General features: G+C 42.8%; 1 protein-coding gene across 3 annotated transcripts in view; it reads right to left on the reverse strand.

Annotated features, from left to right (window-relative positions):
• The window catches only part of LOC134440742 (adhesion G protein-coupled receptor E3-like), a 32,168-nt gene extending 10,912 nt beyond the window's left edge, over window positions 1-21,256 (reverse strand). The window contains exons 1-12 of one of the 3 annotated variants that reach the window (XM_063190887.1): window positions 21,208-21,256; window positions 21,036-21,107; window positions 15,340-15,404; window positions 8,335-8,673; window positions 5,598-5,633; window positions 4,961-4,996; window positions 3,192-3,223; window positions 2,143-2,211; window positions 1,680-1,836; window positions 1,391-1,504; window positions 568-749; window positions 100-261 (exon numbers count right to left, since the gene is read on the reverse strand). In XM_063190887.1, coding sequence (XP_063046957.1) covers window positions 100-261; window positions 568-749; window positions 1,391-1,504; window positions 1,680-1,836; window positions 2,143-2,211; window positions 3,192-3,223; window positions 4,961-4,996; window positions 5,598-5,633; window positions 8,335-8,673; window positions 15,340-15,404; window positions 21,036-21,091 — 1,248 coding nt within the window. In that variant the 5' untranslated portion in view covers window positions 21,092-21,107; window positions 21,208-21,256. Of the gene's footprint in view, window positions 1-99; window positions 262-567; window positions 750-1,390; window positions 1,505-1,679; window positions 1,837-2,142; window positions 2,212-3,191; window positions 3,224-4,960; window positions 4,997-5,597; window positions 5,634-6,687; window positions 6,709-8,334; window positions 8,674-15,339; window positions 15,499-21,035; window positions 21,109-21,207 lie in introns of those variants that run through there. The other 2 variants (XM_063190962.1, XM_063191036.1) reach the window with 2 other exon arrangements.
• Window positions 21,257-26,258: the final 5,002 nt, after the last annotated feature.

Raw genomic sequence — 26,258 nt, forward strand, 5'->3', positions numbered from 1 at the left:
TGGTGGGATTTGAACCTGCAACCCTCTGACCTAAAGACCAGTGCTCCAACCTTTGAGCCATGGCTGCTCCACACACTGACAGATGGCAGACATACTCACCTCCATCTTTGGATCGATGGATACAATGAGAGCAAACGTGGAGAGGTGATTGCACGAGCAGACAGTGTGGGTGGAGTTGGTCGCACTGACGTGGCAGCCATCTTGAATCCAGGAAGTGACGTTCCAGTAGACACAGGACACCTCCTCCGCATGGCCAGCAGACTGACGAGATAAAATCAAATGAAACTTACTTTGTGTAAAAATAAGTAAATGGTGGTGGACTAGTAGTTGCACAGAGACAGCAAAGCCAAAGAATAAAACGTTTAAAGTCATTTAAACAGATTTTTATTTTGAAAATGTAACTTCTATTTTTTTAACAATAATATACACCGTTGTATGTTTTTACACACAGGTGCAGTATGTAAATACATACAAATAGCAGAAATTAAGTTCAAGAAAAATGGTCAGTGTGTGGGCATTTTATAGGTTTCTTTTTTTTTTTAACAATTTCAGAAAATGCAAACCTACTCTGGGGTGGAATATGGTGAGGTTGGCTGGGTTGGGCAGGGTCTTGTTGGAGGCATTCGGTAGCACGACAGACATGACGCTAGACATGGCTGTGGCTTCTTGGCCAACCGCCATCTTGAAGAAGCTTGCATTGAGAATCTCCTGCATGCTGCTGTACACCATGAGGACCACTGACGCCGAACCTGGATTCCATGAGGAGAAGTAAAAATAAAAAAAAACGATTATTATAAAAAACTTAATATAATCTTCATGAGACAGACAGTCATTGGGGCATCTCAGATGCTGAAGCTCAATTTGTGCTTTTTTATTAAAACAGTGCCAGACTAATGTTGTGGTTAACACACCTTGACTGGTGTAGGTGCAGAACGCACACCAGAAACTGGCAATCAGTAAAGTACTTGAAGGTGGAGAGAAGTGCCGCACACTCTCGAGTCAAATAAACAAGTTTTTAATGTGACGTTTCGGCCTGTCGGCCTTCCTAAGGTCACGTGATCTGAGGAAGGCCGACAGGCCAAAACATTGTCACATTAAAAACTCGAGAGTGTGCGGCACTTCTCTCCACCTTCTTACACACCTTGACTGTCACCAGTATTTTTTTTATAATAATACTAATACTAATACAACAACTATTACTTACAATACTCAAAATAATGATGATTAATAATAATCAGTAGTAGTAGTAGTAGTAGTAGTAGTAGTAGTAGTAGTAGTAGTAGTAGTAGTACAGGTCTCAAATTCTCACGGTAACCTACGTATGTACTCAGCCCTAAACACATTTTCAGAGGTCAGCAGAAGTGCATAATGGTGTGCAGCATTGTCTCACCGTTGTTATTGCGAGCGATGCCTGGCAGATCGATATGCAGACTGGCTCTGGGTGTGGTCAGCTGAGGGACTGCGGACAGCGAGGCATCTGGCCCGATACTCAGAATCTCTCCCTCTGTAGGGAGACAACAGACAAGAAGAAACTAGGGCTGTAACGATATTGTATCGAACCAAGAAATCATGATATGCCGAGTCACGATACTGCTTATTATATGTTTTGTTCATTATTATTATTATTGTTATTATTATTATTATCATTATTATTATTATTATTATTATTATTACAGTACCTGTGGAGTTGGTGCGGAAGCGACTGCCGGAGGTATTGTGGGTGGGCTCCACCAGTTTGGACACCAGGTTCTCCGAGGACAGCAGCACGGCCTCCCCTCTGCTGACCAGGCTCTCAGCTGGGGCATCCAGCAGAACATCCAGCAGGCTGGACACCACCTGAGAGTTCATTTGAAACAAGAATAGAATAAATGAAGGTTAAAAGGTGGCAAACAATAAAGCGGTAATTGTTCCAATAATAACATTACTATCAGTGATTTTTGTCATCATAGAAAGCGTTTTTTTGCTGATATTTTGCCGGGTGCAGGAGGTCGCCCCGGCGCAAATCATTGTAGGACTGCCACTGTTAGTGGTTCAGTTGTTGCGTGGAGGGAGGGTTGGAGGGGTATATGTGGAGGGAGAGTTGGCGGTGTGTGGTCAGTGGGAGGGGTGGCCGGGTGTTTAGTGGTCAGTGCAGTCAATTACCTTCAGGGGCAGAGTGGCTGCCGTGGAAGTGCTGTTGATGAACTTCAGCATGCACTCTACATCAGTCTCCTGTGAGGACAAGAGCAAAGAGGGACGTTGGTTTATAGGAGAACAGTGATTCCCAACCAGGGGTACATGGACCACTAGGAGTACACAAGCACAAGATTCAAGAATCAAGAATGTATTATCTTTGTCAAAAAGGCAAGGCAATTGTATTTGGTACGACACTCAGTAGCAGTACTAGCAGATTTCCAAAGTAAGGCGCCAAAGAGGTAAAAGTGACACCAATGCTCGATTTGCACCACCCCATCCCCCTTAAGTGCCAAAACACTTGCTACCCCAACCCCAGCTCCCCAACCCCACTATGACAGGGTATGTGGAAAATATTAATAGGCCTAAAAAATGCATGAAACATAGTGGCATTATGATGGAGGAAGATATAAAGAGAATGAGTGAAAAGGTACGCAGGGAGTGACCAAAAAAGACAAAGAAGGGGGTTCGTACAGAAAAGAAAAGAAGCAGAAAAGGTCAGGAAATACAGTGGGAGCAGAGGAGGCAAGGCAAGATTTACCTAGGCCTATGTACCGTTTACACTGTAGCACATTTAAAACACAGTATTGCAAAAGATTGCAGTGTTAATTCAGCATTTATCAATCAATCAATCAATCAATCAATCAATCAATCAATCAATCAATCAATCAATCAATCAATCAATCAATCAATCAATCAATGTATTTTTATATAGAAACGACTAGGCAAGGCTTATCTACTGTATGTTGCACATTCAAGAACAACAGCAAGAGGGCAGTGTGAGAAGACAAGGCAAAGTGAGATTATATGGACTACATATAACACATCTAATTAAGAACAATAAAAACTGCAGTGTTAATTCAACACTTAAGATTAAATGAATAAATGCTCTTATATAGGCCTAGAACATCATACACATCTGTCATTCAATATGCTTAAAAATAACAATTCAAATACAGTATAATGAAATAAAATAAAACAACATTTTTTACAAAAAAAGACAAACACAGAGATTTTACCTTGCACTGCCCTCTCAACGCCACAGCTGGATCTGAAAATGACATATTCACAAATAATCAGAACATTTACCGCAACATGAACAGGGTTGCCAAATTGGCCGGTTTCCTGTCCAATCGGCCTATTTATAGGATGACCATCTGTGGGTTAAAAGAAAACAAATTGAGCATGTTTTATTTATAGATTTAGGCCATAGACATCAATAGAATAGTTCAAGTTGGGCGAGATTTGATGCCTCCAGGCAGTTTTTGAGTATTTTCGGCTGGATATCATCAGTCATCATCTGGCAACACTGTGCATAAACAGCTGAAAAGACACAAAGTTGCAGATAACAAAGAAGTAAACCATTAGTCCAGCCATAGCCCATGTAACCCGGCTCTCGCCCGATCTGCATGTTTCTGTTGCGAGCAACATGTGGATCTGGATGTAGGCCTACTGTTATATGCGTCCCACTTCTAGGCAATTTTACCAATCAGGGCCACAGGATTTTCAGAGATGTGATGTACACACAGCACAGACACTCACACAGACTCAAGTGTCGACAAGCATTGACATTGATTCTGCAATTTCAACTGTATTGTTGAATCTGTGAGTAGTTTAAGTCAGGTTATGGTTATGGAGCAAGTCGGAGCAAAATTAATCAAAATTCAAGAGCCAGGTTAGAGACTTTGAGCTTTTGGGTGTCTTCACACCTGGTCCCTTTCAGCCATTAAAGTGAACTAACTCAGACCTGTGCCTCAGAATTTCCTGTGCATATGTGAACGCTCCAAAGTGTACCCAGAGCCCTCAGAAGTGAACTGTACTACTGAGACCTTTACTGACATGTCCTCAGTACGGTTCGCTTAAACGAGTCATGACAAATAAGTAACACTTGTGACTAGGTGTAATCACTTGAGGAGAGGACCGGATGTGATCAAAAACGTATAGGGGACTAGGTGTGAACATATCCATTGAAACAGGAAGAAGAAACTGTGGCATTCTGGTTTAATTATTTTTGCTTTTAGGGTTACTCTGCCTGATGAAGGTCTAAGGACCGAAAGCTTGCAAGTCAAGTAAAGCTTCTTTGCACAAAAATAGACCTGAAGTGTGCGGATTGTCTTATTTTTATACAGAAATTCTACTGAATCCTGCACCTTCTAAACAGATGAGCGGTGGCCTATCACAACTTAAGCTTTTAGTGTTATTAAAAGTAAAATAATGAAACTGGGCTGCCAGTTTCCTCCTGCTTTTTGATGTCTAGTACCCACAACGACTGTTAGAGCACCTGTGCTTTTAAAAAGACTTGGGTCCCTGCCGCGCTTCCATTCTCCTTTTACCCGTTCAAATTCCATTTTCCTCATTATGAATCAGTAGGCCTACTGCAAAATCTACTGTGTAACAAACACCTACAGTAGGCCTATATTTGATTGTGTGTTGCAAAAGAGTCTTGAAGTTTCAAACAGAGTGGATCACTCTTGATTAATGCAACAGTCTGTTGAGTAACATTCGTTTTTAAATCATTTAACATTTCACTCTGTCTGTCATCCATCGAAGCAAAGTCATTTTGTGGTGTGGGGAGGAAAAGAAGAAAAATCAGCAAAATACATTTGCCATTGAATTCAGAAGCTGGAATGAAAATGGCAGAGAGATGATGAAAATGACAAAAGGATGTGTGGTATAAGTTTTTGGACTTTGAACTTGTACTCTCGCACATACACAGGCACGCACGCGCACACAGACACACAGACACACACACGCACGCACACACGCACACTAAACTTCATAAACTTACCTGCTGTTACCGGGGGACTTCTGGTCACCACTGGTGCTTTTAGGATCAGAAAATAAGACTGTATTCATATGTGCATCCATTACTCAGACCCTGTTTACAGGGTGTTTTTTTAATCCATTTAGGCTACTGTATAAACAGCATCAAACTGTATGTATAAAAGTACATATTCACTTTTAAAATAATATCCAAATACCTTAAGACTGTATTGATATGTGCAATAATTACTCAGATTCTACTGTCAGGTGGCTACTGTGTAAATAGCATCAACCTACTGTATGTGTATGGATAAAATAAATATCCACATACATTAACTAAGGCCTCAGTTAGCCATTCAAAGCTAGTCTTTCTTTCTAACATCCATGTCCCCCCACCCCCTGTCTCTCTACCTGCCTGTCTGTCTCTCATTTACAGTATATAGTGTACAACGTCAGAGGTCATCCATCAAAACTACGTCATTTTGTGGTGCGTGGGGGAAAAAAATCAGTGAATACTTTTTCCATTGAATTCAGAAGCTGATAAAAAATGGCAGAGAGATGATGGAAATGACTGTGGTACAGGATCTGTGGTACAAGTTTGGATTTGGAATTGTACTCACACACACAGGCGCACACACACGCACTTAACGTCATAAACTCACCTGTGGTTACCGGGGGAGCACTGGTTACCACCGGCGCTTTTAGGATCAGAAAATAAGACTGTATTCATATGTGCATCAATTACTCAGACCCTGTTTACAGGGTGGTTTTTTTAATCCATTTAGGCTACTGTATAAACAGCATCAAACTGTATGTATAAAAATATCCACTTTTTAAATAATATCCAAATACCTTAACGAAGGCCTTAGTTAGTCATTCAAAGCTAGTCTTTCTTTCTAACTGCCACTGGCAAAACATGAACCGATAGCAAAAGGGCTCAGCTCTGTTTTTGTGTTCATATTGTGAGTGTATTACAAAGAGAACCGGCAGCTCTTTCTGGTTCCTTTAGGCTTTTATGGTGTGTAAGTTTTCTTTTAAAGGGGCTCCAGGTAGGATTAAAAGTTTAATTAATCACGGTCCCGAGTCAGCCGACGCTTGTGTGTCTTTAGTAAGTGAATGATGGCTCTCGTGATCACTTCCATTGTCCGCTGACCGCTGTCAGAAACCCCCACATGCAACTTTTGACAGCGTCAGACCGAACGAGTCGTGAGAAACACTATTCATTTGAAACATCGCTTTTCATACCGTTTAAGCAACACCTTAAGACACATCTCTTCCTGGAAGCTTATGGCTGCTAGTTCCACAAGCACTTTCACTTACATGCATTCACACACACGCTCACACACTGACGCGCACACACACTCACACTTTCCAACACAACACTCTGTGAAGCGTCCTTGGGTGCTTTGAAAGGCGCTATATAAAACGAAAGTATTATTATTATTATTATTATACCGTATTCAGATTTGTATCAACTGCTGGCATTCTGGGATGAAAAACAGTCTCACAGCGAGTTTATTTGAAAAGCATTTTTTCATTACGGTGTAGATTTTGAGACAGGCATGCCACGGGCACCTCGCAAATGACGTCATCCTACCTAGTGCCTCTTTAAATCACACCCTGTGCCCGGTTCCCTAGAGCTCTCCATAAGTGATTACATAGTCACAAACTTGTAACTTGTCAGGACTTAAAAGCGAATCGTACTGAGACACACAGACACTAGAGACTAAACACTAAACGTCATCAACTCACCTTCGGTTACCGGGGGCCCACTGGTTACCACCGGTGCTTTTAGGATCAAAAAATAAGACTGTATTGATATGTGCAATAATTACTCAGATTCTACTGTCAGATGGCTACTGTGTAAATAGCATCAACCTACTGTATGTGTATGGATAAAATAAATATCCACATACATTAACTAAGGCCTCAGTTAGCCATTCAAAGCTAGTCTTTCTTTCTAACATCCATGTCCCCCCACCCCCTGTCTCTCTACCTGCCTGTCTGTCTCTCATTTACAGTATATAGTGTACAACGTCAGAGGTCATCCATCAAAACTACGTCATTTTGTGGTGCGTGGGGGAAAAAAATCAGTGAATACTTTTTCCATTGAATTCAGAAGCTGATAAAAAATGGCAGAGAGATGATGGAAATGACTGTGGTACAGGATCTGTGGTACAAGTTTGGATTTGGACTTGTACTCACACACACAGGCGCACACACACGCACTAAACGTCATAAACTCACCTTCGGTTACCGGGGGAGCACTGGTTACCACCGGCGCTTTAAGGATAAGAAAATAAGACTGTATTGATATGTGCATCAATTTCTCAGACCCTGTTTACACGTATATGGATATTTTTAAATGTACGTGTATTTTGGCCTTTTGTTTACATGAAAACAGAGTTCTAGCCAGTTTTCTAAAATGCACACTTGTTTTTTGTATTTTTTATCCACTTGTGCCTGCCTTCCTGCCTGTCTGTCTTGTTGCCTGCACAAGGGCTAATTCACAGTGGGCGTTGTCCCCTCCTTTGCTTGGTGACGGCTTGCGTAAAATGTGTGCTACTGCCATCTACAGCACTAAGGATACTCCATTTATTCAACCTGAAATATCCAAAGGTCTCCTAATCATCAAAGGTCTTCTAAAGGGGCCTTCACCTGACCTGACATCACATGGATTCAAGAAAAGTACAGTTTTGATGTATCTTATCAGAAGATGTTTGATGCTGACTTCATCAGTGTGGAGGATTGTTGACAGAGCAGGCATTGAAACTGCTACCCACTGCAACTTTGCTGCCCATTTGTATATTTGATAATATTCATATTTAATATTTTCACATTTAATATTCCATGCATTTATATTTAAGGGTAATACTATAATACTGTATGTACTGGTCTGACCAAAGCAAGACCGAGTAAATTTTGCAGCAGAAGATCCACTTTTTTGTATGAAAAGTGTAACTTGCAGTCATAATGAGAATACTTAGAAATTGATGGTGGGGGAAAATACTCTTGAAAAACGTGAATGGGCAACATGAATTCTGAACTAAAGTACTAAAAAATGATGTATGCTACATTTAAGCCGTGTGTTCCTGTCTGAATTTCACAACATGCCTGCATGCACTGTGCATGTGTGTATGCCATTCATTTTAATGGGATGCCACACAGAGTTCATTGGACAGGCAAGGCTTCACTCATGTCTATGAAATCCTTACTAGTTACCTTGAGTTTTACGAGAAGGCCAACATGGCTAGACTGACTCGTATCACAGAATTTTGTGCAGCATCACCAGGCCAGTGTGTGGGCCCAGGCTATCGTAGGCCTACACAACAGTAACCTTTTTTTTAAACAAATCAAATGAACTGTAAACATTTCAACAGAAAAAAAACATTGGCTTACCGTCCCTAATGTGCAAATAAACTTCTGTGTACTTGTCAATCTCGGCGTCTATTTCAACCCCACACCAGTACTTCCCTTCATCGCCCCACGTCAGCCCAGAGATGTTGACAGTGAAGATTCTAGAAGCTCTGTTGTCATGGAGAGAGAGTCTGCCAGCAGTAGCATTCGTCATGCCTTCTTGGGTCTTTATGGGGACCTTAGTTTTGCCAAGTAGTGAGCAGTGACCCGGACAGAGGTACTTGGAGTTGCGTTCATATCCTCGCTCGTAGCCGCAACTAATCAGTGCTGATCCACCCACATATCCACTCACCTGGATCACACACTCCACCAAGCCAGGGCCTGGAAAACAGAAGACGACATGTATTTTGGTTTCATGTTTTTAAAACGTTTTATGTTGCCGGTTCTTGCCCCCAGTGGCCCACTGTGTTTGTTTGAGTGCATGCTAGAGGAGATAACTCTACAGTATATTTGAATAAAATAAAATATACTACAAGACGTTTAAACCTTGTTTTAGGCATTTGCCAAGTATTTTTTTACAAACATTTTCTTGATCTGATATTGAGTCACTTGGTCTAAAATGGCCAGTTATTTGGAGGAGACATCGGAATTGGAAGGAATGTGTGGTACTGGCAGTTTCACTTCTACTTTTACTTTTTATACCACAGTTCCACCTAGATAAGAATAACTAGCTATGTTACACCAAGTGACTCATTATCAGATCAAGAAAATCTTCCATGTATTGCTGCTAGTCTTGTATTTGAGCGAGGGAAACGAAGAGGCACAAATGTCATGGTCTGTCTAGCAACACTTCGTCACCTTAGATGAGTGTTAAGTGTGTGTGTGTGTGTGTGGGGGGGGGGGGTAACATTGCTCTTACTGTAAATGCTGCACATTGGTTAGCAGACTTGGCAGGCCAGTCTCACACATGACATAGCAACTAACACGCACGCACGCACGCACGCACGCACGCACGCACGCACGCACACACACACACACACACACACACACACACACACACTTGTTTTACTTTCACTTTGTAAGGCCTGAGCTTATTCTCTCACTGTAAATGTTTGTTGAACCATGTCCCACTCATACAGTCACATTTTGGCTTCAAGTTGTCAGTGTGCATAAAGGACACAGGGGTATAAATGTGTTGTATAAAGAATACACAGTGAGAATAGAGTTCGCAAGTGAGTGACGTCACATTTTATGTGGCGGATTAGCATTTTAATGGCGTCCGGTTTGTACACAAATTGTCTGATGGTATTAGCCATAGGGATACATGTGTGCTCTGTATTAGCCATAGGGATACATGTGTGCTCTATCCACTAAACCTGCATGCCCCACCCAGACTCGTCCATGGCTGACAGACTGCATCCAGGCCACACACATGTCTTTCAGAGCTTCAGAAAGAAAATGGTACAAAACACACTCCGTCCGATCTAGAGGCCTTTCAATTTCTCCTATCCTCATTCTCTTCCTCTCTGATCTAGAGGCCTTTCAATTTCTCCTATCCTCATTCTCTTCCTCTCTGATCTAGAGGCCTTTCAATTTCTCCTATCCTCATTCTCTTCCTCTCCGATCTAGAGGGCTTTCAATTTCTCCTATCCCCATTCTCTTCCTCTGGCCCAAATGTCACAGGCATCGTCCTTTGTCTTTGGGTAGCCATTGTAGACTCTTACTGCAGATGAGGGCCTATTCACTAAATATCTCAATCTGTTTCTTAAGGCTCTGCTTAATGTCACAGCAGTTTTGTTATGACGCAGTTGAGACTTATCAGCAACTAGTGAACAAGGCCACCGGCGGGCCAATCTGCACAAAGAGCATTTCAATGACTCTTGCACCGTCCCGCTGGTGGAGCTGCGTGCATGACGGGGCTAGAGTCAGGGCTGGACTGGTATTCTGGCATACAGGGCATCGGACCTCGATTTAGATGGGTTGGCCTGTTGATCTATCTTTAATATAGACAGTAGTGGTGTGGATCGGCACTGCCCTCACGATCCGATTCGATCACGATTCGGGAGGTAGTAGATCCGATTCGATTCGATTCTATTAGATCCAATCCGATTCGATTCAATTCTACAATGCATTGCAATGCATTACATTTCTACTGAACGCAAAGCAAATGTTCAGCCATGATGAGGAAATACAAGTAGTCAGATACTGAGCAACAATTTATTGGCTGTTTTCTGTATCAGTCTGTATCAGTCTTGCAATGTTTTGAAGTGTTTTTATTTAATTTAACATTCATTTGCTCTCGAAATATCCATGGAAGTAATTGAAACTTAAAAAAATTGCCGGATTGATTCTGGAACTTGCCGGATCTGGATCTGGATCGTCCATGCCCCGGATCGATTCGGATCGCCGAATCGATCATTGTTGACACCACTAATAGACAGGGCTCTGAGCTAATCATGTCATAGAAAATATTTTTGTGTTGTGTATGTGAGCGACTTGTATATGCTGAAAATGCCCGGGCCATGTTTCCGTCCCAGGCCAGTCGTGGCTACAGTCTTTGGGTCACGCTTTTAAGAATGTTGGGTGAGAGTACCATTTTGATGGATGACGTTCATAAATGTCTAACTGTCAGAGTAAAACGAAGGTTTTTCTTTTACTTCAGACATAAGCTGATTTCATAGCACATCACACATCCATGTGACCCTCTAATGAAGACGAAAGCTATACCGTCAAAAAATGTCAGTTAAAAGATAAAACTTTCACATGTCTGAAGTAAAAGACAAATCTACTTTTTAGTACAATTTTGTCTTTAAAGGCTGTAAAGGCTCTGTAATGTCTGAGGGAGTGGGATGCATGTGGGCCCCCAGGCTTGAGTTGAATCACTCTTAGCACCTTCAGACCGACTGACAACCGTACCGGTGCCCGTTCCCGCACCCAATCGCGAACCGGCCGACGTGTTCACGCCAGAGATTTTAGCGTTCACCAACCGGAAAGTTGGTTCGCAATGCGAACCACAAAATACTAGGTTTTTCTCTGTGAACCGTGACGACAGCGTGGCCGTCAGCAGGTTCATCCGGGTAACACAGTCACGTGCGGAAAAAGTTCAGAGCCCGGTATGAACACGGGCGGTTCGTAGATAAGCACTTTAGTGCCGAACGTAACAGGTGCAGGCAGCGGCTCCGTTCTGGTCGGCCTGAAAGCCCTATCCGTATATTAGTCACATATTAACGCACTGAACATGTTTGTTGCACCTACTTAGTCATGCAGATGTATTTCGAGATGCATTTCAAGTCGTTAGTGTGGATAAAGGACATAGAGATACAAATGTGTATAGTGAGAATGGCTGTGTTAGTTGCTGTGTGTGTGTGTGTCTGTGTGTGTGTGTGTGTGTGAGCATTTATGGTAAGAGCAATCATCTCTCATACACACGCGCGCGCGCGCGCACACAGACACGCACACGCGCGCACACACACATATAAACACGGACGCACACAAACACACACACACACACACACACACACACACACACACACACACACACACACACACACACACACACACACACACACACACACACACACACACACACACACACACACACACACACACACGCTCTTTATAATAATACATTAGTTAGTAGAGGCAAAAAGGCATCGTTATAATAGGGATAAGGTGCAGTATTTCCTGAAAGTGAGAGAGCAAGGTAGATAGTGAGGTCTTTTCTACAGGTGAAACACACAAGCACACACTCATGCAGGCAGGCAGGCAGACACACACACACAGCTCTTTACAACACATGTTTTTCCCTTCCACGACCTACGGCACAGACTCTACATATTACACATTGCGCTCTCTGACACCAGTTTAAGATCAACAGGCTTGAAGATCAATAGACTGCATGAAAGTGAAAAGCACACCATTGTCATTGTGACACAGCACTCCACACAAGCAAATTGCATTTATGCCTCACCCATGCAAGGGGGCCTCCGGTGCCCCATGGGGAGCAGTTCCATGCTCAGGGCACCTCCGACACAGAGGGAGATGAGGGAAGAGCACTTCTTAGTAACTCCCCCCACCAACCTGGCGGGTCGGGAGTCAAACTGGAAACCATCAGGCCGTAACTACCATTGAGGACACAGAAGTAGTGTCCTCTGTATTTTTTTTATGATGAAAATCGATCTATGATCAACAATGGTAAATTCCGCCTGTATACCCCCCCCCCTCCCCCATTCCCATTTATTTGCCTCAAACACAACCAATGTTTTTTAAATCATCAGTTAAAATATCCAGACTATACTATCATAATATTAGCAAGCCTTGCAACAGTAAGTGCGTGAGTCATGGATATTGCAGGAAAGGTGTTCTCTTCAAGCATTCCAGGGCGCATCCTCAAGGCAGTGATTGATAAAAATAGTTTGAAGAATTCTAGTACAGCACAGTATTTGACCTCAGTATTTGAAAATGTCTCGTTACGGCCATGATCAGGCTACAAGCCTGACACCCTAACCATAGCCATCAATGCCCTTTAGTCCTCTGAGTATATTGCAAATGTAATTTCTAAGATTCCTTTACTGTCAATACAATGGGATGCAGTTTCACATGAAATATATGTCCGGGCCGGAAAAACGGCCTACTTGGCCGTCAATGGCTCTCGAGACATTGGTTCCCCAACCCTTCCATAGAGCAAAAGAAAAAAGTTCAAGGAGAAAGGTTTAGTTGCACACTTAAAAAAAACAATCATGCTGTTGATTTATATAACAAAAACTTCCTTCTCATAGACCAGTGATGGCCCGATGCCCCGGGGGACACATGGCCTGTTCCCAGTGCAGTTGCCCAGTGAACTGTTGATGATTTTGGCCTGAACCTATTGTCAAAATCAGTCCTCCTGCCACTACGCCAGCCAGTGGCGTCAGATAACAGTCAGATATAAATAAAGAATTTGCTCATATTAGATGACTAAAAATGTTGTCACAAGCTTAATTGTCTCTCTCAATTCCTGATGAACTGATCCTAAGAATATGCCCTTCCTGCTTTTTCGTCCCAGTCCAGTTCATATAGTTAATTTCATCTCCCCATCAAAACAAAACGTTTAATCCAAAATGATACTCTCACCCAACACTCTTAAAACCTATAAGACAAGGGACTTGAGGTTTTGAGATTAACCAAGGCCATTGTATTCATCTACTGTATATGCATGTCTTTACCATACGCAGGAATGAAATTGTTAAAAAGTTATGCCAGCATACATTATATATGACAAAGGCAAGTTGCCAGCGACATCAAGCCCTTCGGTCCACATTCTAAACCCAAAAATCATTGCCCACCCTTGCTATGGACTAAACTAAAAATCTGTAGGAATGAAACATCCAGCAAGTATGTCAGTACGTACATTTTTTCTTATTATTAATATAGGGAAGTTGCCAGCGTCATCTGGCCTTTTGGTCCATACTCTAAACAAGTGGTTCTCAACATTTTTTGAACAAACACCCCCGGAACTTGTCATTACTCTTGCTCCATTCAAAGGTAGCACAGAACAGCTAACAGAGCCGACCACTTAGGGGCTACAGGTATATTGTCCTGAGTCACATTGCTACCCCCGCCCCCCTCTCTCTCTCTGTTTCTCTCTCTCTAACTCACTTCCTTTCCGCTCTCTACCGGTCCCATCTAAATAAAGCAGAAACCCCAAAACAAACTCTAATAAGAAAGAGTGGTAGATTTACAGTGGTACAGTCTGCTTTTCAATCACTTACACACATTTTTCACACTTACTGAGTTTGTCTGTTTCTCCCAAAACTCTGTTTAGACTACTACTCACACAAACATGCAAACCAGGTTCTCACGCCACCAAAATGATACACAGTTTTCAAAATCTTAGCACATTTGAAAAGAATACAGATATAATTGTGTCTTCATTTGCAAAGTGTCAAGTCTGTGGTGGGCAAGTAGTAAGAGCTTTACATCGAGAGGTATGGCTTTAGAGGAGGTATTTCAGAGTTAATTTATATAAAATCCAGAATATTGACAAGACTGTGACAAGTCAAATTACAAACACAATGAAATCAAGTCAGTGTTAAGTTGTGTGGATGGCCAGTGTAATTTCAACTCAGCTTTTAGTGGGTAGAGTTATCTCTGAACATGCTACATTGTCTAAAGAGTCATATCAATCTGTAACCCAACCCAATCTGCAACCCATTTGCACACAGTGTCTGTGTGACCATATTGTCGCCAAAATTGTGATGACAGTCTTAATCTGTAATTCAGTCTCTTAAACTCTGCATTGTCCTAAACACTAAAGTGTGTGTGAAAAAACAAGTTAAGCGTATAATTAACAGTTGCTCATTTGAAAAAAACTCCCACACACTGACCATTTTACTGTTTTCTTTAAATACATGGTGTTTCAATCCTAGACCATCATCAGGTTAACTTTTACCTGATGAAGGTCTAGGATCGAAACACGGTGTATTTTAGAAAACAGTAAAATGGTCAGTGTGCAGGAGTTTTAATTCAAATTGTCGGCCATCTCTGACTCTGACACACCTGCCAGCTGAAGTGTACGAGTGGAAAAAAACAAGTTTAACAAACACCTGTAAGACAGATGAGCTGAATTAATCTTTATTCAGAATGAAATGGAGTTCATTCAGAATTAAATGTCTCATGTAAACATAGTGACTGTATACATAGCTTTCTGTGTATAGGCCTACAGACAACAATGGTTGTCTGTTACCCTGTTTATATATTTGTTTGTTCTTTGTGGTCCTACGTCTGTCTGTTGTGGTGATCTGATGTTAACTGTGAGTCACACTTTCTCGTGTCCATTCTGAATTTCTCTCCTGAAGAGACAATAAAGGATAATCCGAATAAAATCTTCTTGTCTATAATAAACAGATAGCAATCTGAAAAAAACTCCGGCACACTGACCATTACGCTGTTTTCTTTAATACACAATATTTTGATCCTAGACCCTGAGGTGTGCGGGAAAAAAAAACAATTTCAATGCTAACATATGCACACACAAAAAAACCCAGTAATACACCTGACGTGACTTACCTAGTAGAAGGAAGACCAGCAGTGGAGGTAAGGTAGACATTTTCCTGGACACAGGCAGGTCCACACTGCAAACGAGATGTACACACACTCACATATGTGTGAGTGTGTGGGGGTGTGTAAACGTTTGAGACTTCTGCAGGAGATGAGGCCAAGTTCTCTCTGCAAAAAAAAAAGAGAAATACACTGTGTGTGTGCGTGCGTGTGTGTGCGTGTGTGCGTGCGTGTGTGTGTGCGCGTGTGTGTGGTGTGTATGAGTGTGAGTGCGTAGCCTAAGTGTGAAGCTTTGTGTGTGTCTGAGTGTGAGTGACTAAGCTATGTGAGAAACGTTGCGTGCAAGTTTTGTGATGGACTGCTATCTACTCTGTTCATCTATAACAAGATTTGACGAGTGATTGACATACGACACACAGTTTTGAGTGTGGGTGGGTGTGCAAGACACTCCACTTCCACCCCCCCCCCCACCAACACCATCTGTAGTTCCTGTTTGCAGATTATTGTGTCATCCATAGCCTTTAGACAGACAGACAGACAGACAGACAGACAGACAGACAGACAGACAGACAGACAGACAGACAGACAGACAGACAGACAGACAGACAGACAGACAGACAGACACACACACACACACACACACACACACACACACACACACACACACACACACACACACACACACACACACACACACACACACACCACTGCAGATATGGATGTATGTGCATTCATTTTTCTGTGAGTGAATGGTCACCCGTGTTCACCCGGTCCCAGAACTTTTTTTTCCGCACGTGACTGTGTTATCAGGATGAACCTGCTTACCTCCTCATTGTTGTCACGGTTAGGGGAGAAAAAACAAGTATTTTTAGATGCGTCCTAGCATCTCTATAAGAGGGTATGTCCGTCCGTCCATCCGTCCGTCCAACATGATCTCCAAAAATGTTCTATGTTCTATGTTTCCACAGTCTTGTGTTTTCTCAGGATTTTTCTAATTTCAAATATTTTTTGTCAAAAAAACATTTCTTACTGACAGGTTAGGGTTAGGGATTGTTTTGGTCTGGGCACAGCTGGTATTCTTTCATTCATTATATGAATTTGATAGCCTATCAACCAACTGGAAAAGGTATTTCTCAAAAATATGTCTTTAATGACAGGTTAAGGTTAGGGAATGTTTTGGTCAGGCACAACTTAAATTGCTATAGCATTATTTTGTTTAGGATTAGCATTTGGTATATATTTTCTAATGATAAAGTTAACACAGTGCTGTGGGAATATAGAAAGCACTTCGTGTGCCCATCACGGAAAACAATTCCGTGCCCAGGAGCACGGAATTTTGGCAAAATCCGACTCGGATTTCGTGTCCTTAACATCCGTGTCCAGGAGCACGGAATTTTTGGAGATCAGGCTGGTCCGTCGGTCTGTCTGTCTGTCTGCCAGTCGATCCATCTGAAAAGCATTCTCTAAAATTGTAATTCCGTCCTATGGCCACAAGGCAGCAGTGCATAGACGGACGCATCTTTGTCCGCTTGTAGGACTTGTTTCTTTCCGGCTCACAAATGCTAAGATCTGCAGCGTGAACACGGAAACAGGCACCGGAATGGTTCTCAGTCGGTCTGAATGCACCTACTGTGAAAAATGTAAGGTTCCTCAAAGACCCTCAGCTGGTTCATGGGGGAGCCTAAAATGTTCCCTGAGGAAGAACCTTAAAGAAAGTTCTTAGAGGAGCCGCAAAGTTTCCCAGAGGGTTCTTGCACAGGGGGGATCAAAGGGGTCTGTGGGGCTGCAGTGGCATAGTGGTTAGGGAGGTGGACCTAAAATCAGAGGGTTGCAGGTTCGAATCCCACCTTAACCACTCCCCAAAACCTCCAGCCATAGTGCCGAGTGCCCTTGAGCAAGGCATCTTACCCCACATTGCTTTGGGGACTGTAACCAATACCCTGTATCAAAATAACTGTACGTCGCTTTAACAAAGGTAATGTAGGAATTCCTCAGCTTGCCGCTGTGGAGGAACCCCATAAGGTTCTTTAAAGTTCTTTTTAGAAAACGTTGAGGTTCTTCCGAGCTCCTCTCAGGTTTGTGTGTGTGTGTGTGTGTGTGTGTGTGTGTGTGTGTGTGTGTGTGTGTGTGTGTGTGTGTGTGCGTGTATGTGTGTGTGTGTGTGTGTGTGTGTGTGTGTGTGTGTGTGTGTGTGTGTGTGTGTGTGTGTGTGTGTGTGTGTGTGTGTGTGTGTGTGTGTGTGTGTGTGTGTGTGTCAGGGTTGGAACTTTACACCCATACACCCGCCAAAGACGGCTACATTTCAGCAGCGACGGGTATTTGTCAACCCAGCAGTCACTTTGACAGGTGAAAACTTTCAACTCAACTCCAGCTATAAATAGCCTGAATGTCCGGGTATTTTTTGTTCAATGGAATTGTAAACAAATTACCCTAAAATTTATTAGAATGCAGCTAAAATATTTTGGAGGACCCAGACCCCTGACCACATAATTACTGTGTGTGTGTGTGTGCGTGCATGCGTGCGTGCGTGCCTGCGGGCATGTTTCTTCATTTCTTAAAGTGTGTTCAACAGTAAAGGTCACAGATGGCTTTTTAAGCAATAAACCACCCAATATTGTGTGTGCATGCACATGCATGTGTGTTTGTGTTTGTTAAGCAATAAGCCACTAAAAGCTGTGTGTGTGTGTGTGTGTGTGTGTGTGTGTGTGTGTGTGTGTGTGTGTGTGTGTGTGTGTGTGTGTGTGTGTGTGTGTGTGTGTGTGTGTGTGTGTGTGTGTGTGTGTGTGTCTGTGGCAATAAGCCATTTGGGTCTGTGAATTTGCACAGTAAGAAAGTCATGTTCTGTGATGCTAAAACATTCATTCATTCATTCATTCATTCATTCATTCATTCATTCATTCATTCATTCTTCATGATTTTTCAATTTTCAGTTTTCAAATTCAGTGCAATGACTCTGCTATCTCAGTCCCTCTTGAGGGATAGTATGAAGAGACAAAAGAGACCCCAAGCTCCTTGCTTGATTATCATCGACTTTCAAATCTCTGTTCGAGACTTGGTCTGACCCCGTGCATAACGATTAACATTTCCCAAATAGCATTTTTGACTCGCCTCCTTCGGTTTGTCTCTACCGAAGTATAACCAAATATTTTCTTAGTTCCAAAAGAACGTCTCTGCTTAAACCACGTCATTGCCTTGAACATGCATCTACACAGGCCATTAGCTGCTCAAAGTTGATTGGTTCCCGACAAACTGGGTGGAGGTCCTGATTTTTCCAGAGCTGAGAAACATTATGTTTATTGCTCGTGGACTAAAAGCATTGCCGAAGGTGGCGTAGCCTGGCTACCAAGTATCTGCCTAAGGCCCCCAAACTCCATTACCCTCAGTACACTGTAAAAAATGCCCGTTGAAATTACGGCAAAAAAACTGTCAAATTGCAACAGTCAGTGACCGTAAAATGTAAAACAGTTTATCTCTGTACTAAATACGGCAAGCTACTATTGAGTCAAAAAGCGCTACATAACTTTATTTTTGACAAGTGTCATATGTAGAAAATACTGGACTGTTCTCTGTAAACGAAAATATTGGAAAATACCGTTAAGTGAGATGAACTAGTCAAGAAACGGTACATAACTTTATTTTTCACTGGTGTCATTATGTAGAAAATACTGAACTGTTCACTGAAAAGAAAATATTGGAAAATACCGTTAAGTGAAGATGAAGTAGTCAAGAAACGGTACATGACTTTATTTTTCACTGGTGTACACATATGTGCACAGCAAATTTGTCAGAGTTAGATTGATCAGAGTTAGACTGGTGTTCAGCCAAAATCTAAACATCAAGAGTTGCAGCAACACTACACAGTGTATCTGTATCTTCACAGTAATCTGAAAAAGTCTACCTGGGACAGTAATCCCTTGATTCAGTCTCTTAGAAGTAGCCCAGTCATTCTAACCCATCCAAATCAATCTGTCAATCAATTCCTGACCTCACCTGAGTGCTAAGGGCTGTCATGCAATGATTAACTGCCTGCACCTGCCAAATGCTTCATCACTTTAAATACATGTTCAAGTGAACCATGTGACCCAACAGGGACTGTTGCATTGTACTGCTCACTGGCCTGGCCTGGCCTGGCCCCCTGGCTAGCAGGTCACGTTGTAAGGGTGGCTGCATGGCTTGCTAACTAGCTTGTTTGTTAGCTTGCTTGCCCTGCTAGCTTTGGCCTTCATTTTCCTTAAGGTTATTTTCAGGCATTTTTTAAATAAAGAATGCATTTGCATACCCTTCATTGATGATACTAGACTTGTCCACCTCCCTGCACTAGACAATCTGGCAATTGGGCATTTATTTAGGTATCTAATTAGGTTGATGTTTATCGGACTCCAGTGAGTAGAATCTGTCCAATCAGTTGTCTGTGATTGCAACTCTATAATTGGACTCACCTGAGTATAATCAGTCCAATCAGTTGTCTGATTGTAACTCTATAATTGAACTCACCTGAATATAATCCATCCAACCACTGCTGCCATAATACCGTAAAATGTAAAAAAATAATACCATTATTTATTTAACGGTAGGCTTTGGCAACCACTGCTGCCATAATTTTACCGTAAAATGTAAAAAGGAAATAAACCGTTATTTATTTAAGGGTAGACTTTGGCAACCACTGCTGCCAGCAGTTTACCGTAAAAACAACAGTTCTTTTTTTACTGTGTAGCTCTCTCTAAATTATTATTATGTTACACTGGTGACAGGGCCGGATTAACACACAGATTAGATATGGCTGTAGCCTGCGCAGGGGGGCCTCAGATTGATCAAATTATTGAAAATATCAATTATTGCGGAATTGTGACAGGATGTTGCATTTCTATTGTCTGGCATTCTGCCATTTGTCTGCCAACGATTTAAATCTTGTTAATGGTGGGATTCAAACCTGCAACCCTGTTGTCTACGGTCCATCTCCCTAACCATTAGGCCACAGCTGCCCCAATCTCTTTCTGATGTCTAGGACAGTGACCCACTGATGGAATAATCCACGTTATGAGGCTACCCTACTTTTTTGACATCGGCCTGCTTCGCGCACATCACAACTATCGCCCAGGATAAACTTTCACATCACAACTATCGCCCAGGATAAACTTTCCTCATGTCGTAAACTCTAGTCACAGCTGCTTAAGAGTCGGTGGCAGGTGGTTGTGAATACCAAGTATTCGTGATCGGGACACTCTCGGAACTATTACATTTAGTGAAACAGACTCAAGCAAAAACAAACTCAGAGCTGCAGGACAGTGTTGGTGAATTGTATTACTTTTGTAATGCAGGGAAACACTTTTTCAAATATGTCATTCACACACACACACACACACACACACACACACACACACACACACACACACACACACACACACACACACACACACACACACACACACACACACACACACACACACACACACACACACACACACACACACACACACTCCGTACTTGGGTTATGTAACATCGCAGACCACTGACAGACACCCCAGTGACATATGCCCTTGTTCCGCCTGTGTGTGTGTGTGTGTGTGTGTGTGTGTGTGTGTGTGTGTGTGTGTGTGTGTGTGTGTGTGTGTGTGTGTGTGTGTGTGTGTGTGTGTGTGTGTGTGTGTGTGCCTGCGTGCACATGTGTATGTATGCGCCAATGTGTGTATGTGTGTGTTACTCACCAGTGACAAATATCCTTGTCCTGACTATTGATGGATGTGACATCAGTGGTACGCATGTTGTCCCAACAAACACTGAAACAAGAAGTGACATTAATCCAGCATGCATGTGTTCGTGCGTGCGTGCGTACGTGTGCAAAGGATGACAAAAACAAATGTTTAGCTGAGCGTGTACCTTGTCTGGTGTCCACAGAAGAGTAGAGAAGGGGGAGACAGAAGTAGAGGGAGAGGATAGGAGGAGAGAGAGACACAGAGACAGAGAGAGAGAGAGAGAGAGAGAGAGAGAGAGCCAGAGAGAGCCAGAGAGAGAGAGCCAGAGAGAGGGAGGGAGAGAAGTCAAGAAACATGGAGTGAAACAGTGATGTCAGACAGAGGGAGAAATAGAACGAGAGGGACAAGGCAGGAGGTTGAAAGAGAGGAAGAAAGGAGGGAGGAGTGAAACAGAGGGATATGCACCAACATGTAGAAGTACAGCAGGTCCTAGAAAGATGAGGGAGAGAGAGAGAGAGAGAGAGAGAGAGAGAGAGAGAGAGAGAGAGAGAGAGAGAGAGAGAGAGAGAAGGGAGGGCACTGAGGGACATACGGGCCAGCAGGTAGAAGTAGAAAACAGATGAGAGAGATGATAAGAGAGAGAGAGAGAGAGAGAGAGAGAGAGAGAGAGAGAGATGGAGGCAGAGAGAGAAAGGGAGAGGGAGGGATAGAGAGAGAGAGTGGTAGAGAGGAATTCTTTGCCAGATTGAGTCAGATAGACGTTCCAAGGGAGGGGGGAGTCAAGAAACAGGGAAAGAAAAAGAGTGACGTCAGCATGAGATAAAAGAGAGAGGGATAGGCAAAAAGTTGAGAGGAAGAGGAGAGAGAGAGAGAGAGAGAGAGAGAGAGAGAGAGACAGGGAGAGGGAGGGATAGAGAGAGAGAGTGGTAGAGAGGAATTCTTTGCCAGATTGAGTCAGATAGACGTTCCAAGGGGGGGGGGGGGGGGGGGAGAGTCAAGAAACAGGGTGACGTCAGCATGAGATAAAAGAGAGAGGGATAGGCAAAAAGTTGAGAGGAAGAGGAGAGAGAGAGAGAGAGAGAGAGAGAGAGAGAGAGAGAGAGAGAGAGAGAGAGAGAGAGAGAGAAGAAGAAGAAAGAGACATAGATGTAGAGAGGAGATGAGAAGAGATGAGAACAGTAGAGAGAGGCGGAGAGAAACAGAGAGAAAGAGAGAGAGATTTTTTTTAAAAAAATGTTTACAATGAGGATGTTGTACAATCAGTCCATAGAGCTTGAAAGTGACGTCACTTCCCCCTATTTCATGGGACCTCAACGGCATTTTTAGCCGAAAATCGTAGCATGTAATACAATGGCGCTATTAAAATGATATTTCGATCCTCTTCGAGTTGTGCCACGAGCTCCATATATGTTGTTTCTGACATTTTTGTTTAATTTTTCGTACTAACCCCCAAACTTTTTAGAAAGCTGTGTTTCTTCACACGCAGATGGCTTCGGAACAAAACATTGATACTTTTGCATGAAGAATCTTTATCTAGCCTCTTAAACAGCATATTTGTAGCCCAGCGCATGTAATGACTGAGATCAGAAGATATTTACTCGCTACCATGTTGTTAGATGGTCAGCTTAGGTCCTGTGATATGCGGAACTAAGGCGCAGGATTTTCAAGCTCTATGGCAACAAGCCAAGAGTAAAACATACATACAATTAGTCAAGTGAACCAATGGAATCAGCTACAAAAAGATGGCTGTAGTGCAGTTCAATACAGAGCATAACGCATTTTTGTAACACCACCTTGCTTCAAAAGTGTCCCAATCACACACACAGATCTCTCTCTCTCTCTCTCACACACACACACACACACACACACACACACACACACACACACACACACACACACACACACACACACACACACACACACACACACACACACACACACACACACACACACACACACACACACACACACACACACACACACACACACACACACACGCAAAAAAGAAACAGCTATTTTAAAACCTGTTGTTTGTCAATTGTCTGAGGTGCATGCATATCTGTGCTCACATACACACATTCACATTCACACTCGCACTCCCTCACTCACGCACGCACGCACGCACGCACGCACGCACACACACACACACACACTTCTAAAGCACCAGCTATTTTAAAACCTGTTGTTTGTCAGTGGTCTGAGGTGTTACATGTACTATATCTTTGCACACACACGCAAACACACACGCACTAGCACACGCACACGCACATGCACACTCACACACACACACAGACACACTCTTAATAGCTTAATTGTCTATACCGTAACCTGCATTATTGACCTTCAACTTCAACTTTGCAACTCAATTGTTTTAAAAGAACAATTATTTGTGCAGCGAGACCTAAAATACATATGGACAACACAGATGACAAGAGAGGAGAGATCAGTGTGCAGGGAAATATAAAAATATATATTCGTAAATGAAATATAAAAATGAGCGCCCTGCCGTGGACAACCATTAGGGCACTCACCTGCCATGCGGCTGACCCTGTCATGAGCCCTCTCACTCCACCAGTTTACTTCCTTAATTGGTTCCCATTACCTGCCATTATCTCCAATTATCTGCTCACCGCTCTCTCTACTCACCCTAACTAGGCCCAATTCGAAACGGGAGGCAGTGACTCGATGACTCTCCTCCTACATAAACAGGTCACTGATCAGATGGGTGAAGTTAGCTGATGAGGCAGCCGTTACGAACGGCACTAAGGAGTGCGCTGCCTTGCGCATTTGATGTTACGGCGATTCTATGGCGGGAGTTACGTTCATCACGTTAGCGCTTAGCTTACGCATGCTATTTGAACGGTGAATGATCGTCAGACGGCGGAATCGTAAAATAGGCTATACATAGATCTAGCGACGGCATATTTAGACACTACAATGAATTTATCCATTCGATTTTCAATATCTACATACATAAGTGTCAGAATAAAGAGTATGATAAGGTAGTAGCTTGAGTAGTAGCCATGTTTGTTTTTCAGGTTTCCGGTTGAGAGGGAGGTGGCGCACAGCATGTTGGGTACCAAGGCAGCGAAGTCAGCATCTGATGTGTCCTCGAAATATCCTCGTTAGGCCCACAAATGCAGTCAACTGCCGAGGGAGGAAATAAAGCAATTTTTCGTTTCGATCCACACTTCATGACTCGATGTCCAGTTAGCTCACTGGAAGGACAGCTGCCTTCCCTGTTTCGAATTGGGCCCTAGTCCCACCCAGAGCCATACAGAGAACAGAGTCAGGCGATCTCCGCTGTGTGCTAGGGCCGACTTCCTCATTAGCAAAATTAGCTGTTTTAGCTTCTCAGTACTGCTCAGTGTTGCGAATGTTAGTTCCTAGTAGTGGGCGTAGCACACAGCAAATGCAATGTGATGCAATGCAGGGAATATGACAACACTTGCTGTTCGTAGTAATAACTTCAGATAAACATCACAGGTGGTAAAACTGTTGTTATTATCACCACCGAGACAGTTGATAGTTTACATATTTGCGGTGATTACCCCGCAGTATAGTTTGTTAGTCCTTATTTTTGGCTGCCAATGTGGTGGTTCTATGTTGAGTCTATGGGAAGACAGCTGCTTTAGGCACACCTTATCTTGTTGAAAGGCGGGGCTGCAGTTTAATTCCTGGTCCTCCAATCGCGTAACTCTGTTCTCTGTATGGCTCTGGTCCCACCTGTCTCTTCCCTGCTCTGCTCTAATTATCTGGCCAGCTGCGCTACATTATCCACTCACCAACCTCTCCTTGCACCACTCTGCTCTGATTACTCTGCCAGCTGCGCTGCATTACCCACTAACCTCTCCCAGTATTTAAAGCTTCTTCTTACAGCTCTACTTTGTCAGATCGTCTGCAAATCTCACACCCGGAACCAGTTTGCTCTCTTCTCTCTGACTCCTGTATCTTGACTACTCTTCTGCCCCGGAAAACCCGACCTGCCTTCTGCCTGCACGACTCTTGACAACTCTTCTACCCCGGTAATTCTGACCAGCCTTCTGTCTCTGCACTACGATTTTGGATTCTCCTTGAACTGTACTTCTGCCCTGTTTCATCGTGCTGTTGTGTTTGTGTTCCCCCATCCCAGGACTTCCGGACCACCTACCACCGGCTTGGAACCAGTGGAACCCTCACTCTCCCAAATTCCCTTCCCCCTCAAGTTTTCAATAAACTTTTTGTGTGACGCAATTGTGGTCCTCTGGTCGTCTGTCTGAACCGTGACAGACCCGGGTTCGGTTCGCTTAAGCACTTCACCCTATTGCTCCAGGGACTGTAAACAATAGCCTTTAAATAACTGTTCGTTGCTTTGGATAAAAGTGCCAGCTAAGTGAAATGTAATGCAATGTAACGCATGATAATTATGCTGTCTCGTCTCAGCCCCATCCCCCCAACCATTTTCAGTTTCCTATGGGGCCGTTCACAACTTATTCAGAAGTCATTGCCATGTCACACAGACCTTCATTACTGATGTGTTTTATAAAATGAATATGCAAATGCAGAATTTTCCAGGGAGAACTGAGGTACATACTGCTGTAACATGTGAAGTGTTCATAAATAAAATGATAGCCTATTAACTCTTTGTCTGTAGTTGGCATATTCATTTACTACATGTCAGGGGTCACCACAATCTTCTCTCTCTCTCTCTCTCTCAAGCTCTCTCTCTCTCTCTCTTACTCACCGAGTACCCCCTCTCCCAATGTCATTCCTCTTTCCCTTTCTGTTTATCTCTTTCACGAAAAGACCAAAAGCTATTTTACTCTTTCAAACTCAAACTTTTTTAAAAAATCACATGAGAGGTCAGTCAGTGAATTGTTAAACATCATGTGTGGTTTGTGCCCCTCTGCACCACATGACATTTTGATATGCAGTTTCCTGTGTTGTTAGGCCTCTTCACACTATACAGTGGAGAGAGAGAGAGAGAGAGAGAGAGAGAGAGAGAGAGAGAGAGAGAGAGAGAGATTATGAGGGGTAACACTTTCTATGAAGCCCATACCTATAGCGCATTATGAGCACATGTATAACAACTTATAATGCGTATCATAATCATAGTGCATTATGACTACATTAATAACGCTTCATGATGGAGTATATCAACAGTCATGAATAACTATAAATCAAGCTCATAAAACATCATACATCTTAGGGTGTTTTGAGTGCTCGTGAATGATTATAAACTATAGGGCTTATAAT

The sequence above is a fragment of the Engraulis encrasicolus genome, chromosome 1, assembly GCF_034702125.1.
Source record: "Engraulis encrasicolus isolate BLACKSEA-1 chromosome 1, IST_EnEncr_1.0, whole genome shotgun sequence".
Taxonomy (NCBI): Eukaryota; Metazoa; Chordata; class Actinopteri; order Clupeiformes; family Engraulidae; genus Engraulis; species Engraulis encrasicolus.